This window comes from Balearica regulorum, chromosome 2 (genome assembly GCF_011004875.1).
Source record: "Balearica regulorum gibbericeps isolate bBalReg1 chromosome 2, bBalReg1.pri, whole genome shotgun sequence".
Classification (NCBI taxonomy): domain Eukaryota; kingdom Metazoa; phylum Chordata; class Aves; order Gruiformes; family Gruidae; genus Balearica; species Balearica regulorum.
Window position 1 is genome coordinate 147,401,932 of NC_046185.1, and position 14,750 is coordinate 147,416,681.

The 14,750-nt window shown below is 39.0% G+C and overlaps 1 protein-coding gene across 11 annotated transcripts in view; it reads right to left on the reverse strand.

Moving 5' to 3' along the window:
- Nucleotides 1-14,750, reverse strand: part of NEBL (nebulette) — a 270,611-nt gene that overhangs the window by 63,360 nt on the left and 192,501 nt on the right. For 9 of the 11 annotated variants that reach the window (XM_075746329.1, XM_075746330.1, XM_075746331.1 and 6 more), the window contains 3 exons: nucleotides 9,189-9,290; nucleotides 7,500-7,601; nucleotides 489-596 (listed from right to left, as the gene is read on the reverse strand). The exons of the other annotated variants lie outside the window; for them this stretch is intronic. In XM_075746329.1, the coding sequence (XP_075602444.1) occupies nucleotides 489-596; nucleotides 7,500-7,601; nucleotides 9,189-9,290 (312 nt within the window). The remainder of the gene's footprint in view (nucleotides 1-488; nucleotides 597-7,499; nucleotides 7,602-9,188; nucleotides 9,291-14,750) is intronic. 11 annotated transcript variants of the gene reach the window in all.

Consider the following 14,750-nt stretch of genomic DNA (forward strand, 5'->3'; position numbering starts at 1 on the left):
AATACCATTCAGAAGATCAACCGGCAGAATGAAGTCTAAAAGATAGACATCCAAATCTGAGCTGCTCATGCAACCTCCTTCTACAACCACTGGAGAGATGCCAGCACTTTGCTCTTTTAAAGACAGGCACCTACAACAGGTCAGAAGAACTGCCCTCCAGACCTGTTTATTTCTTTCCCAAATACAAAGGGACCGAGTACAAGGCGATTAGCTCAGAGTAAGCAGTCATACCTTTTGAAACACAAAGTTAAGCAAGGTGAATCTCATCCAAAATGGTTATGAAAACCCCTGAAGGCCCTTGGAGAAGGGCTTTGTCAGAAGCAGAGGAAGAAATGGATAACATGCTGTACCTGCTATGCAGACGCACTGTACAGCAGAGACTGCTGCTCAGAGTAATTCGTAAGATGGAAAAAGAAATTCTGCTTGAGAACAAATGTTAGGTTTTTCAGGATGTAAATGCATGTAAAATACAAAGCAAATTCACTTACGTCACTTGCCAAGGTGGATGCAATCTGTGCTTGCTTGAAGGAAGCACTGTCAAGAGGATTGTACTGGTGGCTCTTCATTTCCTTACTGAACTGCTCTTTGTATTTCACCTTCCACCAGAACAAACATATCTAATATTAACATGTAGCACTTAAAGAAGGCACAGACAATTCAGACTACAAAGGAGCTTATCAAGGGCAACTGCCTTATCCATAAATCTTTAAACAATGAAGATGTTTAAAGAAGCTCAGTTTAGCCACACCTGTGACTGTCTTATTCTGGTTTCAAAGAAATTTTTATGCATCTGCATATTACTAAAATAAAAAAATAATTTTAAGATTGTCATATGCGATTACTGGTGCTGAAGGATTTATAAAAAGGAAACAGAAACAAAACCATATGACTCACCTGAGTAATCAAACAAAGCAGAGCTGTTCAACTAGCAACAATAATCTACTCACTGAGAATCATTCAATTCATGATTAAAATCAAAAGTGTGGTTTTAACAAAACAACAATTTATAAGATTACTAAATTGTAAAACTTGTAAAATAGATCACTTGTAAATTTTTCAACCACTTGAAAGTGAGAAGTCAGAATCAAACTTCCCACTCTGCTGTCTTCCCACCACCAGGTCCACGTGTCACTCACGCCGTGCTAGGCGGTCACCAGAGCCCCCAGGTCTATTTTTAATTCTGCCAGAAATTTCCCACAAGACCCTGAGGAATCTCTCTGTAGTACAGTCCCTTCTTGGGGACAATGCCCACCTCATTACAGTGTTAGAAAGCATAATTAAATGACTGACTGCCATCACTTTCACTCTCTTTTCTTCTTGTTCAAAAGACAAAGGGGGAATGACAACACATGTAAGAGGAAATGAGCAATACATAAATGTTGAGGCAATAGCATTAAAAGTAAATAAATCACAAAAATTCCATAAAACATGCTGAAGAACTGAATTCAGAATCTGAAAATATTAAATCAAACAAATAGCAAATCTCCTTTCTTTGCCCCCCTTGTTGTGCATGATCATCAAACATCTGGAGACCTTGTACATATGCCTTGCTTCTTTCCAGCAGCTGGGCATAATGGAGAAGAATAAAGTTCAGCCTGAATTATGCTGCTTTCATGAATGTTAGTCAGACACCTGATATCTGAGCCGAGGCAACATCCATTATAATTTACCATGCTCTGCATTAAATAAATATGCGGCTTTTTCCTTACTCCTTTTTTCTCTATTCCCACATGAATGTCTGATAAAGTGGTTAAACCACCTCAAACATTCTCCTTCCAAAATTATTTTTTTCTCAGCCTTAGTTGTGGGAAGAATTTTCTTTTTCCTTTTTAGTTCTTCCTTGCCTCAAAAGACTCTCAACATGGTTTAGCTTACACGACCTTGTTATGTTTAGCCACGATGCCCAATCTTTCATTAATCAGGATAACAAGAAACCAAAACTAAGCCACCCAAACAGAAACTAACTGTATATGTTCAAGAACTACATTACAATTCCAGCACTTAGGTTAATTTTTCAAAGGAAGGAAATTCTAAAACATTGCTACTTTTAAAGAGAAACTTTATCTGACACATTATGAACTTCACAATCTTTCACACTAACTCTAGAAAAGAATATCTGTTGCCTTCTGGTAGATTCATCTGGTTCATATTGTTTGATATTTGCCTTGGCTTTGGATCAAGTGCAAAAGCATATATCTGAATACAAAGACACTGTCTTTGTCAAAGGCAAATCCACATTCTGTATGAGCAGCAAATGAATAAATCCGAGGGCTTTTCTCTTTTAAAAGGTGTATCCAAAACTTGCCTTCTAATAAAAATCAGGCAGTGCTGTAATATGTGATTCAAAAAGCCTACAAATCAGGGATCTAGTCAGCATGATCAGCAAAATTGTCTTTTACTCCTTGGGCATCAGCTCACATCATAAAGACATCGTGCACAAGAGTTTAAATATCCAACTGCTGCAAGCTGTCTTCCGCCCAGCCAACAAATGGCCACAGACAGTGTACGCAGACCCAATGCACAACGTGGTCCTTGATACTGCGGTTAAGTGTGAAAGCGTCAGTGCCAAAGGCACCTCTCCTCACAACTGTCTCGCCATCGTCCAGCTGCAGCCATTTCATCCCAGTTTTTGGAATATTTTTTAAGCTAGAGATTCCAGTAATAAATCCTTGTTAGTGTCACTTCAGATCACACCGCTGCTACTGAAGGAAAGAGGGGGAGCCAGTGGACCGTCTCTTCACAGGGCTCTGTGTCCTGATGCTGATGTGCAGGAGGGTCCCAAATTCAAGAAGACCGCCAACCAATCCAACTGTAAACATTCCTGTTGCAGTGAGGAAAGTCCCAGTCCCTCTAGGCCCTGCTGCCTCATCTGGCTGCTCTGCTTCTTGCCTTTGCTCTCCTCCCCAACACCATGACACATGTCGCTCTGGGGCAAAATGGAGGCCGCGCAATAATATCAGATGACCCTGGCAGTATCTCAAGAGCAGTTCCAGCAGTAATTTAACTCTGACTTGTCACAGGGGATTTGTCTCCTTGAAAGCTACACGCACATTCACTTTCTCTTTTATCGGTGTTTTCCTGTTTCTTTCTCCCTTTTGAAAGAAAGCGTGGGGTGGGAGAGGGAGAAGAGACAAGAGCAAGCCCGTGGATGAGTCACTGTGAAGTAACGCGCATGTATTTATCCTTCTTTTGAACAGGAGAAAGTTATGAATGCAGTTTAAAGGGGAAAAATATGCCCGAGAGAAAGGGTTCTGATTAAAAACAAGGAAGAAAAATACTTCATCAGTGATTTCTAAAACATCTGAAGGGGCAAGGTCTTAGCAACGCTGTAACATGGTGGAAGAGCAAAAGTGGGAGTAGAAATGACAGTTGTTAATGGAAGGTGATCTACAAATTTCATCATTAACCAAAAGCTTTACTTTAATGAGGGTTTAAAATGATGGCTACTTATTTACCATCTTAATTAAAGTCTTAAGTTTGTTTATTTTTTTAGAAAGTATGTAGTGGGAGTTAATTTAAAAGAAATGTGTGGAAGCTGCTCTCTAATTGCTGCTGAAGAAAGAGCAGACTTTGCAGGCTTTTAACACAACAACATCCCTGAAAAACCAAACTGGAATTAAATAAGGCCTGGATAAACAAACTTCTCATCGGCCTTACACAAAACCTATAAAAGTCAGAATTGCAGCTGGACAGAGCAGTGTCTTTTGAAGCTTTGCAGCAACATTCCTAAATCAAATCTGTAGTTCAAAGCTGTTCACACAGGGAGTGTTCAGTTTCAGAAGCGGATGACATCACCCACTGTTCAGATTTACAAAGAAACTACAAAAATTGAATCATTCAACCACTGGGATCCCAGGATGAAGCAGACACTTGCAGCTAAAGCATTTCCTCATGACCATATGAAAACATTAAAAAAATAAAAAACCTCTCAGAGCACATAGATATTGAAGGAAATGTAACAAAAACAAAGAGTTAAATTAAAATATTGGTTGCTAAAAGCACTAGCAGAGTTTAAAGAAAAAAAAAGACTGAGAAAACCTTAGGGTCTTTGTGTTGTTACTGACAATCTCAGAGAAGGTACATTTTGAAAAACATTCTACCTCTAACAATTTTATCCCTGAAACAATAAGCACCAGATTCAGCATTAAAGAAGAATATCCAAAATTATTAATCATAAAACCACTTACTGAACACCGTAAGCGGAATACTTCATATCAGCAGCTCTTTGAAAAAGCTAATAAATGCATTAGAAGACATAAAGAAGACGTAAACTAGAGCTTGTTTTTGTAAAAAATCAAAAAAATAGCTCAAATTTTTCAATGGACATTCAGCAAATTGACAAGCTTCATGTTTTCACAAGGGCTAACACAGTTTCTCTTTTAAATTTGGTATAAAATCAACAGAAAGGGGTTACCACGTGCTGTGGGTAAATATACTAGTCCTGGGAGCTATTCTTTTTGCTGCTGCTGTTGTCAAAAGCTTTGTTAAATTAAAAAAAAAAAAAAAAAGAAAAAAAAAAAAGAAAAGAAAAAGAAAAGAAAGAAGCAAAAAAAGGAAAAGAGAGAGAGGGTATACTGATTTTGTAGAGCCTTGAGTGCCAGTCAAACATTAACACTATTTTCTTCACTTTGTTTGCCTTCCTGCTTGCCTTGATTGCTTTCTCCCTTCGTTACACCCACACTGCCTGACCTCTTCTTGCTCCTGTTCTCTATACTCCCTAAATTACCTACCCATATGCACAACATTAAAACATGTTATCATCTTCTCTTCCCATTACATCCATCAGAATTGTCAACTTTGCAAATTTACTGTGAGGGTCAAATAACTAATATTTCTCTGCATGTCTCAACTTATAGATTCATGCTATTAAGGGCGATTATCAACTTTCAGCACAGAAAGTTTATAATGCTCCCATTTGCTGAGAAACAAATGGAAACCCTAAAAGCCAGAGCCTGGAGACAATAAAGAGATCATTAACTTCACTATTTTTTTAATCTCATAATTGTTACAAGCTTGCTTCACGATCCTTGCATGAAGAGGACTGACACGACTGACCCACATTTAGGGCTCTTCCTCTCCTACAGCACAGGTGCATTCCTCATCCTGCCCCACCACCCTGCTCTTTGGACACAGGGGTCATCTTCATTTTTCTGTGCTCCTGATTTATGATCAGTGTGTCTAAGTGTTATAATGATTCAAAAAACATACAAAAACATGAGACAGCTCATGGCCACTGCCTTCGCTTCAGAGGAGGTGGGGAATTGCTGAGTGCACCCTCCTCACTGCTGAGAGCAGCATGGTGTTTACGGCCTCCACGCTGCTGTATGCAGACGGCTGGCAGCGGAGTGTCAGGCTGAAGCACTGCCTCCCTTTCTAAAAGTACGTGGCCCATCACACACACTGTAAGCAGCCACAACAGCGTAGACTGAGGAGAAGACAAGAGAAGGAAGGATCCCAAAACTTGGATCCAGGCCCAGTGGCTGCAGAGTTTGGACCACCAAGGTTTAGTAAGAATCTTCTTTACAAATAAGCAAGCTACATTTTGTCAACTGCTCCTCTCTTCCTGCCACACCTGCACTATTTGGACTCTCTAAAGAAGTTAAAACTGCACACCAAATGCTCTCTTCTGCAGAAGGATCTCAACTAGAACTGCTGCCATCCCAGTCCCTGGCAGAGAAGAGAGTCCATTATAAAGCTTTTGCAGATGCAGCACGCATTGTCCAAGAGGAAAAGCACATCTAATAAAAATGAGATAAAAAGTGCATTGATGAAGCCTATGATGCAGCTGGCTCAGCATCAGCCTGCAGGACCCCATGATCCAGCTGGTATTTTTTGATTGCTGCGATTGTTGGCCACAACCTCAAGGGTACCAGGCTTAGTGAGATGGAGAGGGCTATTGGATAGGGATCCGCTGCGGCCCCATTTGTGACAACAGACAGCTGCAAGCCCACTAGATTCTGAAACAGGCTGCAAGGAAAGGAGTGTGTATACAGCCACTGAGCAGAAATAAAGGATACCACACACTAAATTTAGATATGAACTCTTTTAAAGGTGTTTGTGATATGACAGACAGCTCCTTTCCTATAAGTGACACCCAGGTCTAAGCAAGCATCGCACTGGCTTTTCCTAGAAAGCGCAGGTTGACTTCCAAGTCTGCACAATGCTAAACGCAAAAGAATCTCTTAGCAGACTTACCCATCAGCAAAGGAATGGACACATGATCCATTACAAAATGGAAGAAAGAAATCTATTTGAAAAACACAAACTAATTTTGATTCTGAGCACATCATTAACAAAGCAATAAAAAACCACGTATTTTCTCCTTTTTCCCTTTGTGCAGTATTAATGCTTCAAAGTTAATGATGGTCCAGTGTGAAACAGGAAATGACATGGCAGGTATCTAAGAACAGCATTTGATGACAGCAAGAGGAGCTCAACCTCTGGCAACCAGACATTGCAGCTTGTTCTCTACGACCCATTATTCTCATTTTATCCTAGTTCTAGGGAAGTCATTTACTATCTAGCCAAATCACAAGTATTTGTTACTCCACACTGATTTGTGGACTGTTCTAGTCTATACACTACTTCACTTGGGGTTTTTTCTAGTTCTGGGAAGGCTGGCACGGCCTTCTCCAATCAAAGGGCGTTATCCTCCTCCTACAGGAGGGCAGAACTTGTTCCTGGGTTTACAAAAGCTCTAAGTGTAGCCTGACAGGATTACTAGTGAGGATTATGCAAGGCACTGTTAAAGAACTACTCCAGAAAAAAGAAAAAAAAAAAAAAACCAGGAAAAAAAAAAAACAGGTCAGCAGTCAAAAATCCCTTCTCATGATGCCAGGCTGATCTGTAGTAGTTTTATAAGTAGATCTTATGAGTAGAAGACTCTTAAGAGTAAAAGAGGGAATATTTGTGTTTTCAGCTTTCTTTTTAGTTATGGACTAAAGTAATCCCTCCATTTTTCTTTTTTTTCCTTTTTTTTTTTCCTTTTTTTTTCTTTTTTTTTTTTTGAGGTTAATATATAACAGAAAGTAGTACATAAAAGGTTCAGTTTCAGGGGAAGGGAAGGCGGGTAGTTTACATGTCAGGCAAATTCAGATCCCATTACGCACATTAGCAAGCAGTTACACAAAAGACCCCAGTTACTTCAGTGGGATTAATCACAGGGTAAGGTTCCACTCCAACTGAATGAGTAGCAAAATTTGCCTCTAAATTACATACAGTTAATATTTTAGAAATCCTAGATAATCTGTATAAATATACACCATCTCCACAAAAGATGAGTTGTAACAGTCAAAGTTCATTGTATTTTTGCATTAAAATCCATATTCTGTTTCCTAAGAATCTTAAATTTAACAGTCATTGCAATACTGTATGAAAAAAGTTTGTGAACGTAATCTTCATGCAATTAGAGATAATCACCTAAAAATCTAAATATTTTCTTGCATTACTAGGAACGAGATATCTGAATGAAGTCATTGTAAAATCACAGAGAATCTTACTTGGCTTAATAGTTTTGAAACTCCTTTAGCATGTTCAAAATCTGGTCTTCCAAGTACAGCAGGCTCCTTATTCATGTCTCCCCTTCCTTTCTTGTACTCAGCCTTAAAAAAATTAATATGAATCACTATTAAATTGTTTGCTCTGTTTTATCACGAGAAATGTAAGCTTTAAAGCTAGTAGAAAAAGTATCATTTAGTGATCTGCATTGACACTACTTTCAGAGCTGTTCTAATCAGCTCCAAAAAAAGCCCTTCTCAGGCTTCAGCTCCTTAACAACGTAATATTTACTGTAAAACACAATGCACAGCATTCACAAAATTAACTTTAACCAAATGCATAGCTTAAGCCTGAGAAATATTGTTCTCTCAGTCAAGTCAGAATGAGTTACAGTGTCTTAGCATTTCTTACAACAGGGTCTGCAGTTTACACAAGATTATCTGCAGCAGCTGAAACTAGTCTTGAAACAAAACTAAGCTGAGGGGCAGCTTTTTTGAAATGTGAGGTCAAATTCCACTCTCAGTTTTACCACTGCAGTCTTGCTGGATGTCAGCGAGGTTGCATTGGTGTAACAGAGCGGAATTAGTCCCGCAGGGCTGGTGTTACACGATCTTTCCAGCTGAACTGCCTCCCATGCAAATTGCTGCAATTTTTTTCCACAATGCATTAGAAAACAGCACAGATGAATCGACAATAGGTGCTTTGCGATATCACAAACTAAATTACCCGTTGCCTAAAATAGGCTTCTTGCATTACTCAGGCACTGTGAATCAGCAAGGACACGTCATAAAAACAGACTGAGAGAAATAAAAGTCCCAAAGCCACTCTAACTCAAAGGAGGCTTGAACAGTAATTAGTAAATTTGGGAGATGAACATAAGACTTAGTGAAGTTCTTGGTTTCCAGAAAATCCTGAATATTCAAAAGTTGAATCTCAGGTCTCTTAAAACTGTCTCTCCGTAGGTGCTTAGTCAGTCTCACATGAAACCACTAGCAGTTACTTAAAATCTTGGATCAGGGTTTTTTTATATATATATCTTGTTTGAGTTGTCCACAATAAAATATTGAACTGGATCACACATTGCTGCTTCTCAAACTGCTCCTTGACCTATCCATTAGCAGGAGTCACAGTGGGAGGGAAAAGAATTTGAGAGGGGAGGTTGGGGAGGAGAGCCCTCATGCAAGAAGCAGCGTGTTTGCACAGCTCTCAGGAGGGCAGCGGGGAACTGCATTTCCCTGTCGCTGCTGGCCAAGATGGGAGGAGGAAGGGGAGTCCTGGGATGCGAGCTTCTCTTGTACTGAGGTGAAAAAAGAGCCTGCTGTGTCTTCTGAAGTGCAGTATAGCATACAAGCATATGACTTATTTTGAGAATGGTTATCATGAATAAAGTTGAAACAATACCAACTTTAGTAAGCTTAACGTTGTCTTTAGATCAATGACCGATAATTGTAAAAGTCTTACTGTTAACACCAACATAGAAGAAACTGTGACTTTGTAATATACCAGGCAATGTGGGGGGTTTTGTTGGGTTTGGGGATTTTTTTAATCAAACCTTCATATCAGATTTGGGGGTGCAGGTTTTCTGCTCGTGATGTTTGAGAATTTCAGCAGTATTCTAAACAATCTGACTGAAATTGTAATAAATAAAATAATATGTCTAAAAATACAAATAGAGTAACAGGAGAACATACATCACTTATTATCTTTGTTATCTCAGTTGCTATCTTTATGTCTGGCCTGTTCAGCACTTCAGTGTATCTATGAGTATCTTGCACATCCTTCTTATAGGATACCTGTCAAACAAAAAACAGTTTTGTTTAAAACAAACAAACAAAAACATTTGAAGTTTATAAATAATCTTTGAATGACTTATCAACTCAGCCATCAAATTCAATAGAACTCTGCCTAATTTATTCCAACATAGTCCTGCTTGACAGGGATTATTTACTAAGACCCATACACAGGTTAACAGGATAAGGAAGAAATTCAGAAGCATAAAATACAATATTAAAATGAAAAATGGTTTTGCTTAGAAGTGTACTGGAAAATGAAAGCACTGAAAAGACCCAAACATTAGGTTTTATCATTAAATTTCAGAGGATTTCTAAGAGTATAGCTTTTTTCCTAAACTGTACCTTTTTTAATAGAAACTCCCCCTCCCCATGATACTGAGCACCGCAGCCTAGCAGATTGCAGCTACACTGAACAGAAACTGTAATTCTACCACGGTGAATGTCTTTCGCAGTAATGGGCAGCCATGTCTCTGATATGTAATTCAATGACACAACTCCACCCCAGCATCCCCCACTCCCCACAACTCCACTTATCTGCTTCTTTACACAATCATGGGAACAAGAAGGCTGAGTGTTCCAGCATGTGGCGTACAAGACTGAATCCTTCTGTTTGTGCAAAAGCCACGACTATAATGAATGGGCTCGGAAAACTTTGGCCAGAAGGCTAAACCACAGGTAGGAGAGTCCAAACATTCTCCATTTAGCAAAGCAATCACAGGAATAGCATAGACCTCGGGGATGTTACAGAGCTCTGAGACCACAAGTTATCCTTCTTCCCTCTCTTCAGAATCTGTAGACTTTTTCCTCTCCCTTGCTTTAGCACATGTGTCAATCTAAGCCAATTTCCATGAGCTGTCTTACTGAATTATTCTGAATGATTAAGAAAATGGTCCCTGGTATTCAAAAGTGTCTGAGAAATTGAAGTTTCAGGCAAATGTTAGAAAACATAAAGTCTACAGGAAACATAAAGTATCAGAATAATTCCTGCTTTACTGGCCAGTCTTTTAGATTTTCTTCTGTTGTTTAACAAAGTTAGTTAATCAGCCTCTCAAGATTGTATTTCACCATCAAATAAGTCCCCAGCTTTAAGCTTCACTTATAACCTCTGCATCTAGCTCCTATTTCCAATATAAAGTCTTACTCTGAGTACAATGCAACAAACTCATAAAGTGCAGCACCCAACAACAAATATAATTTGTAGAAATTTTATTGTAACATGAAAAAAAAAATCTTACTTTTTGGCAAATATTTTACAGGCAACAGGAAAGTAATTTTGCATCCATATGGCTTCAGCTAAGTAGACAAGCTAAATAGGCGTCGCTGTTGGCCGCTTGCCCACAAATAGATCTTATAATTTTTAACCTACAAGTGACACACAAGTGTAGTCACTGATTAAATAAATAAATTAATCAATAGGTTGGGTGAATACAGCCCAAAGTATCACCTACCAAAAAATTAGAAATCGTTCTTACAGCTTGTTAAAACCACTGGAAGTTTTGTTTTGGTTACGTTTAGATTCCGTCTATTTTTTTAAGAAACTAGATGTACAGACAAGCATTTGCAATTCAGGGCTTTACATGAATTTAGTTAATTATATGCTGTTCATCCTAATGACCACATGAGGTGAGGTGAAAACCACAAAGGCAGCAGAAACAGGTTTCTGAATAGCACCCTATCATCCATGTAAATTGCAAATTAAAGGCCAGCATATGTGCTCAAAATAGAAATTAGGAATGGAGTGAATTTAACAACAGAGAATCAAGAATAGTGGTGATAAAGTTGAGGAAATGTGGTCACTTATTGCTCCCAAATGACATGATCATATAGTACATGAAATAATGGATTGTGGTTAATTTCAGGGGGAAAGGCGGGGGGAATAAGACAGTGACAGTCCTTTATATTTCACCATTTTCAATTATATTAGATGCAAGGCCAATTGCTATAGCTTTCCCTGAGTGAATTATTATTCTTCCTGCACCTAAACCAGTATACCTATTACTTATGTCTGAGGGAAAGTCATCTAGCATTTTACAAATGTCTGCAATATATATTTGCTCCATTCTGCAGCTTGTCATACCCCGGTGAGAATAAAAATGTTATGCAGCAGAACAGTAGTTTGTCAGAGGTAGGCCAAAGAAAGAAAAAATATGTTTCCCATTTCCTGAATAACCTCAATCCCTGGATGCTGACCCTTTCCCATTGGGACAGCATGCTGGCCTCTATTACACAGCTGCTATTCTGTTCCATCTAGTGATTTTTTACTTTTTTTTTATAGTGCTATGTTAGAACAGTAAAACCAGAGCTATTCCAAGAGAGCAGGGGAACAGATGTAGAGAGGGCAAAGTGACCAGCTTGGTGTGTGCACCCATGGGCACTACAGAACGTGGAAAGTGGAGAAGCCTATGAGAGGGCAGAAGAGAAAACGAAGCCTGGTCAAGCAACAAAAGAAAGCAAACAGCAGAAGCACCCAGGGAAGGGGACATCTTTTCTCCTGAGTTAGTTCAGCCCCTTACCAAGAGGCTCAAACCCTACTGGAACCTCCAGGCATTACACGATGCCCTTTTACTCAATCTTCACATCAGGTTTTACCAAAAACATCACCAAAGGCTCAAGAATTACTCCTTTTTTATGAGGACCACAGGTCTACAAAACATCTGCATGAACTGGCCTTTGCACAGGAAAAAGTTAACCGAGATACTGACGACTTAAAGGCAGCAGTGAAAAATCTAAATGGAGAGTTACAGCAGACCAGAGGGAAATGCAAGAAAGAAGCTGGGACAGAAAGGGGAAAAACCTGTACCATCTCTAGTTTTGAAGCCGGAAATAGCAAATTACAAATACTAACTAAATTTAAAGTGTTTTGCTACCCCAATTTGAAATTACAATAAAAAGTAGTTAGATTGTTGGATATTTTTTTAAAAACAACAATTATCTGAACAAAAGCCATTTCTCATCTTTAAGCCCAAATGTGACTACATACTCTGAATTGCCAGTAGTTTTTGCAAAGCATGGAAAATATTCAGGGCTTGCTCATCATTAGTAGACTAATTGTGATAGGGCCAAACCTCCAGCTCTTATAGAAAGGCATAAGGTCCACTAAGGATAAACATACCGGTCTATTTACCCCAGCTGAGGGTCCTGAAGATGCTTCACCTTTCATGATGGTGCCAGTGCATTGGAATGCACTACTATACTGCAAAGTAAACAGATTTCTAACAAGGCTGCAAAGCATCTCAAGTTGTCAATCAACACACAGAAACTTCTGCTATGTGGTGACCCAAGCACATCTAGGTTTAAAGGACTGAAACCTTTCCTGCAGTCTTTTGTCTTCTCCCCTGTTCCAGTTCCAAAACTATTCCAAGCTACAGGTAATAACTGACTAAAATATGCACAAGCAGCTATGAACACATTTTGCCCTCTTGAGATGCAGACACAGGAGTCAGGAAGGAGCTGGGTACACCCATCTGCAAGAGAATTTGTCTCTTACTGTTCATCCCTGCTTAGTATTTTCTAAGATCTATAAGTCCACTAACTAATGGCCTGTCAGCTGTGTCTCTGCCCCCTTTTCTCTCATCTGCACTTTGGGGTCCATCAACACTAAGCAAATGACTAGCTGGTGACAATCATCATTGGCAACAGCTTTTCTGATCCCCACTCAAATGGTGTTGAAAACTGTTTCCTGGCTCGTGTAGAAGAGACAAACACATTTCTGGCCCATTACAGATTGATGCAGTCATCCCTTCCAGTAATGGGCTTGAAAATTGATTGGTCCCAATTACATCAGGAGTAAACACATCATTTTCAGCACCAGTTGGAAGTGGTCCAGGGGGACCTGCTGTTGACAACCACTGTCAGCAGAAAGTTAGTCAGTGAAAGGTGATTTTTCTAATGCAGATGCTGAACAGAGAGCCAGGAGGAGCTTGACTTTAACATGATCTGCATCAAAACAAACATCGTCATTTTGGTATGTTATTCATGTTGTTAAGCACATCAAGTTTAAGATCTGCTCATTTGATCTTATCAGAAAGAATGTAATTTTTTTGTGTGTGTGAATTGTGACTGCACAATATCCTGAATATGGGGGGGGGGGGGGAAGCTTATTACTAAAACAATATAAACTTCTTAAGTATTTAAATTTAATGGTTGCTGAAACATTATAAATTACCACTGTTGACATCTTATGGTCTGCAAAGAGCATACATATACATCAAATGTTTGCCCAACTGTCAACTAACATTTTTAAAACAGCACTGTTTTGTACAGAAGTATAAGATAAAAAATACCAGGGCTCCAACCTCAGATTTGCAAACTGCCTTTTAAATGCCCACAGATGAATCTGTTGCAGTTTTCCTATTTGTAAAATCAGAACACCACTTCCTTATTTCATACAATGTAATGCTGTGAGGAGAATCAATAATTTTAACCAAGCAGAACATATAAATTGCTGTACAAACACTTAACATTGTTTTGCTATTCATAATGCTTGGTGATGGACCAGGTCATGGAACGGACAAACGTGTGATCCACAGCTTTGAGTATCTTCATCAAACACTACATACAGCTTCTACCCAGGCACAATGCAGTAAGTGGGTTTTTTTGCTTTAGAAACTTAATTGTCATGTCATTTCCCTGTTCAATTACTTTCTTCCATCCATGTGACCCTCAGCTACACATACAGTGAACCACTATCTTGTGACCCGACGGTTTTCTAAGGGCCACCACCTTTGGTCCCAAGTTTGGAAACTTCCAGATGAGCTGAATGACATCAGCCAAGCACAGGCATAAAGCAGGCTGATGGTCCCTACTTCACTTTTCTCCAAATGCCTTTATGTGCCAAAGTCACATCATTAACATTCACTTCACAAAACAGAAACACAATTTATAGAGAAAAGTACTCTGGTTTGGATAAACATGTGCTCGTTCAAGCATTATGTAGTATTTAAATTATTTTTCAAGTAAATTCCCTATCATTAAAAAAGTCACTTTTGTTCTTTTGAGAGCAATTTTCTTCAGTCTAAGTATGAAGAAGAGAAAAATGTTTTTCTTATACACGATCACGTTGTTCAGGAGATTTTACAATATTTCCCTATTATGCAGCTTCAGCCCACGCTTATACAGCCTGTTAATGATATTCAAAGTGGTGTGAAGGCCTACAGCACATGACAGTTTCAAAATGTCAGCACAAATGTATTGTAAGTTGAATACAGTCTTAATTTTTAAAGGAAATTGCACATTTCACAGAGTTGAGTATAAATGTCAGCCTTATTTTAAGGCTGAGTAAATAGTCTTAAACACATCCTAATCCTATTAGATGCAAACCCTGCTCGTAAAGGTTGAATTGAGTTGGCAGAGCATTGTAGGTAAACACGCATTCTGCTCCCATAGGTATACTGGACTGAGTGGTGGATAAAAGAGCTTTGTCCTTCTATTCCCCTAGTAGTTTCCCTCCTTTTTCCCTGC